At 33.2% G+C, this 5,116-nt stretch overlaps 1 protein-coding gene across 1 annotated transcript; it reads right to left on the bottom strand.

Annotated features, from left to right (window-relative positions):
• Positions 1 to 223: 223 nt before the first annotated feature.
• LOC144559530 (ethylene-responsive transcription factor 1-like) lies at positions 224 to 2,073 on the bottom strand. Its single transcript, XM_078308582.1, has 2 exons — positions 1,689 to 2,073; positions 224 to 1,270 (listed from the first exon to the last, which is right to left on the bottom strand). Exons 1-2 carry the CDS (start codon positions 1,924 to 1,926, stop codon positions 732 to 734), a joined length of 777 nt encoding a protein of 258 aa, XP_078164708.1. The 5' UTR covers positions 1,927 to 2,073; the 3' UTR covers positions 224 to 731.
• Positions 2,074 to 5,116: the final 3,043 nt, after the last annotated feature.

Here is a 5,116-nt window from a genome sequence, read left to right as displayed (position 1 = left end):
TTAAGAGAATCCCTTTTACAAAAAATAGCACCTTTTTTGTAACTATGAAATTTGAAAAAAAAAAAAAAATCACAGCTTCAGCTACACGAAGACATAATTATTCTTGGATCAATGTATGTTATGTACATTTGGAACCTATACTACAAAGACCAAATGACAAACTTAAAGCAGCAAACAAACACAAGTTTACAAGCATTTCCAGAAAATATGAAAAGGTGAAAAAGGCACACAAATCATCTTTTTCAACAAAAATCAATCAATACCAAATGCAACAAGTGGTTAAATTCATAACAGATACAAATCATACATAGTAGACGATATTCCTTAATCCATGATACAGGAATACTGATGTGGAAGATAACTCCAAACTCCTGATCAAATGTTGACGGAATCGAAAATAAAGCAAAGAAAAAGCAGGAAAGTAATAACCCTTAAATTGCTAACCATTGCATTTTGTTATCAAAATTAAGATAAATCCAGAAAATAAAGTCTCGGTGCTCTGGCCGACTAACTTCGGTACATGTTGAAAATAGACTTAAACGTTGCCATAGTGAAGTAATCTCCGGTGTAAATTATGGAAAGATCTATCTGATATGAAACAACCTGCAAATGGTTTCATTTTCTTCCTTTTTATTTTTTGGTGCTGATATTCATCAAAATCAAACTACGAAACAAGTGATAAACCACACATACTGATGATTCATAGATCTTACAAGAACCAGGTTGAGTCTTTACATGAGAAGGTTATTTTGCCCTTCCAAAGGCAAATCATCGAAACTCCACAAATCAATTGAGTTCAATCCATCTTGACCTATTTCGCCACCAAAAACCCCATCAACTGCCTCATAACCCCCCATTTGCATGTAAGGAAACTCCAAATAATTTGCATAAGGCTCAAAATCCAACTCAGTAGCACTTGCTTCCAATGGAACAAGCTCCACCTCACGCGAGACGGTTTTCACCAACTCTGACACCTCTGGCTTGGTTGCTTTCTGTTGCTTAGAAGGTTGAATTACAATAGGTTTGGTCTTTTGGCGCTTCATCGATTTTGAACTCACTTTGGGAAAATTCACCTTGGCTTTGTTTCCACGGATGCGACGTGCCTCGGCATCGTATGCACGGGCCGCCTCCTCGGCTGAGTTGAAGGTACCGAGCCACACACGAATACCCTTGTGTGGGTCCCTTATCTCAGCAGCCCATTTGCCCCAGGGGCGTTGACGGATGCCTCTGTACTTCTTCTGGGGGTTGGATTTCGATGAGACTGGGCAATCTGTTGATTATTTAAAGGCAACACTCTATCATTAATTCAGTGTCCTATAATACAAGTCATGATGTTGAAGTACATTATATTAAAAGTAAAAACATATTATTGAATGGTCTTATAATTAGTTGCTGCTAATTTTCAAGTTTGGACCATCTGTCTATTTAAATAAATAGAAATTTTATTGTAGTTTGAATTAAGAAGCCAAACTGCTGTAAAAAATCATATAAATATTGAATTTGTAAAAGATTGTTTAATTGAACAATGTTAATACAACTGACCAACGAAATTTATTTTGTGAATGACCTCAATGAGGCAATTTAACGAAATTGAATGATTTTTGGTACTTCTTGCAAACCAATGAAATGAAACAAAATTTTAATTTCTTAATACGAATTACAAAGCTGCTTGGATAGAAATGAAATACCTGAAGAGAATGTGAAGGGTTTGACATTAAAATCCTCGAATTCATCGAACTCGGAATCGTCGTTGATATCTGAGAAATCATCATATAAGTCACCGAAATCCTCCTCAAAGTCATGAATCACGCCCCTTCGCTGATTTTTCTTGCTTTTGCTGTCTGACCAGACAGAGTTTGCATGGGCAGCAGCCCGTCCGGCAACTTGCGACGGGATAAGCTCCGCGATTATCGCACCACCGCACATGTCTCCTTGTCTTTTCTATTGGGGGAAGAAAGGAATTCTTGTCTGTTTAGTAAAAGGAAGAGGCTCTGCTTTGTGTTTGCTCCATGTGGTTGTGCTGTTTAATTAAAGGGAAGAGGTGCAAGTGCAAGCGTGCAGGGGCTTAAGTGTTTGTGCTGTTTAATTAATACAAGAGGGGATTTAATTATTTTTTGGGGAAGGCTAAGGTGCAACTTGCAACTACGGTTAGCAAATGATGCAGGGACTAGGTACAGGTACTATTAATACGAGTTTATCCGAGAGGCCATCTTTTTACTATTTACATTTTTTTTCAGAAAAAGAAATGTGAAGGTCAAGACTCGGATTTTATTAATTAGTATGGATACTGGGAAATGTATCCTCTACGCATCACTTTACGCAATTTCAACCGAACAATAGTTTTTTCGGACAAATCATAGAGCACATGAGTTTAAGATTCATGCCAGGTTATTTAAAAATTGTGTCCGTTAAAACGGACAATGCAATTTCTGTTGGATTATGATCAAACGGTTGAGCATATATGTAATATAATTATGAATCGTATTCTATCACATATGATTGTTACAAATTAAGTGATGCAATATGGAATTAAGATATTTGACAATTTATGTATTTAATAGGGTATGATTTATAAATGTGTAGAACAGTTTGGACAAATATTAAATTATTGATGGACTGATTCTGAGATTTGTAAGTAAGAAGAACTATAATCCAGAGGTTTGTGCGGACCGCATGGTTTTTGATGTGGTCGCACAAAATATCTTGATTAAGTTGGTTGATAACAATAGAGTTGTGCGGACCGCACAGTTTTTTATGCGGTCGTACAAAATACCTTTTTTAAGTTGGCAGACAACTAGAAGTTTGTGCGGGCTACACGGATTTTGATGCGACCACATTCGATAAGGCTGTGTTACTCATATAAGGATGGGTCCCCAAAACACAAGATATCACACACAACTCAGTTTTCTGAACATCAGTTATTTTAGGCAGAATTTGATTGTCTTCTCTTCTTCTTTCATTATGAGAAACTAGAGAGGAGAAATCAATTAGAAAACTTGAAAGAGATTTCTCGAAAGCGTATCTTGTTGCTTTGGAAGATCTAGTTCACAACCATACGACGTCGTACCGATGAGAGAAAGGTCTTCTTGCCATAACAGTCTTGTCTCGTGCTCACCGAGACATCTGCTTGCTCTTGAAGAGATCGGTGATTCCATAGTCAACGTTATTGAATCATGTGTGATGTTCCGCAGTTATATTTTATGTTTTATGTGCTGGTTTTTGGTATATAATGGTTTTTAGATTAATGTGGGAATTGTTTATTTTTTCCCAAAATGTAAGTGTTTAATCATTAGATAAGATGTATGTTGTTTATCTCTAAATAAGACATAATTATTTGATTTTTGTAATTCTAACAATTTCCTCATTCTATACGGGTACTCTGCTAGACTTGAATCCATAAATACCAGAGATGTCAAAAATTAAAAAATAAATAATTTTGATCTTTCCACATGCATCAAGATCAACAACTTTTGGAGGTGATAATACCACTTGGGATGTAAATTTTTGCATGATTGTTAATTTAAAATGTAAAATTTGATTTTCAAACATATTTTAATATGAAAATTATATTAAACAGTTTGAATCGACCGCTAGATTTTAAAAATAAAAATATGAGCGCATATTAAAAAAAGAGAAGTTTTAATATGCACATTACATTTGCTCACCTCTCCGTGTGTTTAAGTAATAGAGATGACTTGATTTATTTATTAAGTGTTATTTCATTATAGGAGGATTTTCATATATGCCACTTAAAAATTATAAAATTACGCATTTACCATTTTAAATTATAATAATTCACATATTTATTTAATATTATTAAAATACTCATTATTCCTGTACCCATTCTGATAATGAATAACAACATTAAATCATGCTTCTCTGACCATCCAGACGTGTCCCACGCCACCATATCATTTGAGCTCAATTACAGCAACAGTATTGGTCACGTCTTCTCCTATTAATTGTTAGACACTCTATTTTTATATTAATTATAATTTCTTTTCATTTTGTATACATCATTTAAGAAAAAAAATGATGGATTGATAATTAATTAGTAATATCTTTATTTCTTTTCATTTTCATATTATTTAAGAAATATTATTTGTATCTCATTTAAATAAAAATAATTATATTCTATACGTGTGCTAAATTTGATTATATTTCAGAAAAAAAAAAAAAATTTGAGTCAAGGCTTACTTAGACCGTAAATTGAAAGAACAAATTACATATATGTTTTCCCTAACGAGATATAAAGGGGATAAAGGGGATGAAAATGGGACCTTTTAAAATTTTAATCGTCTTTTGATTTGATTGTTCAAGTTATGAAAATCTCAAGTGTATATAAAAATAAATAGAAGAGTTAGAGAAATTAACATAAGAGATGTTAACGAAGACACGGAGTTCAATAAAAAGGCATACGTCTTCAGAGTGTCATAACCGCTTCTCAGTACACCTTTCTATTATCCAATAAGAAAAGAGTATAACATGTGAACTGGTGAGCCCTTACAATCAATGAGAAGTCACACGACCAACTCATGTAGGATGAGCAAAAAATCTCCAACTAGTGAGCCCTAATAGAACATGCAGAAAGTAACGCAGCTATGAATAAATTAGAGCACTCAAACAGCTCTCAGAAAGAACACTCAAAGAATAATCACTCTAACATAATGGTTCATGTTACAATTCTAAATCTTATAAACCTGCAAACATCTAATTCAAAGAAATTGTAAAATTCAAATTGATATATTTTACAAAGTAATCAAATGAAATAAGAGAGAATTACTTAAAATAACAATATATAGTATTAAGGCACAAAAATCTTATTATAATTTTATTCCCAAAACTTGCAAAGCATTGCAAATTAATTTTAATTCAATTGATCGTTGTATCTGAACCCATACTGTAAGTTAACAGAAAATCCTCTGTTTTTCTTAGGGAAGCAATTATACTATTTATAGAGTAGAACTAGGGTGTTCTTAAGCTCACCAAAGTGTTTGGTGAGCTTAACTCCAAAATTTATTGGATTAGTTTCAAACAATAAATTTAAACCATTGAAATTGATTTACTTCACGAGTGATGAATTTACATGTAAGTTTTTAAAATTTTAAATTAATTT

This window comes from Carex rostrata, chromosome 9, assembly GCF_964058835.1.
Source record: "Carex rostrata chromosome 9, lpCarRost1.2, whole genome shotgun sequence".
Taxonomy (NCBI): Eukaryota; Viridiplantae; Streptophyta; class Magnoliopsida; order Poales; family Cyperaceae; genus Carex; species Carex rostrata.
This window is presented reverse-complemented; position numbering and strand designations above follow the sequence as displayed.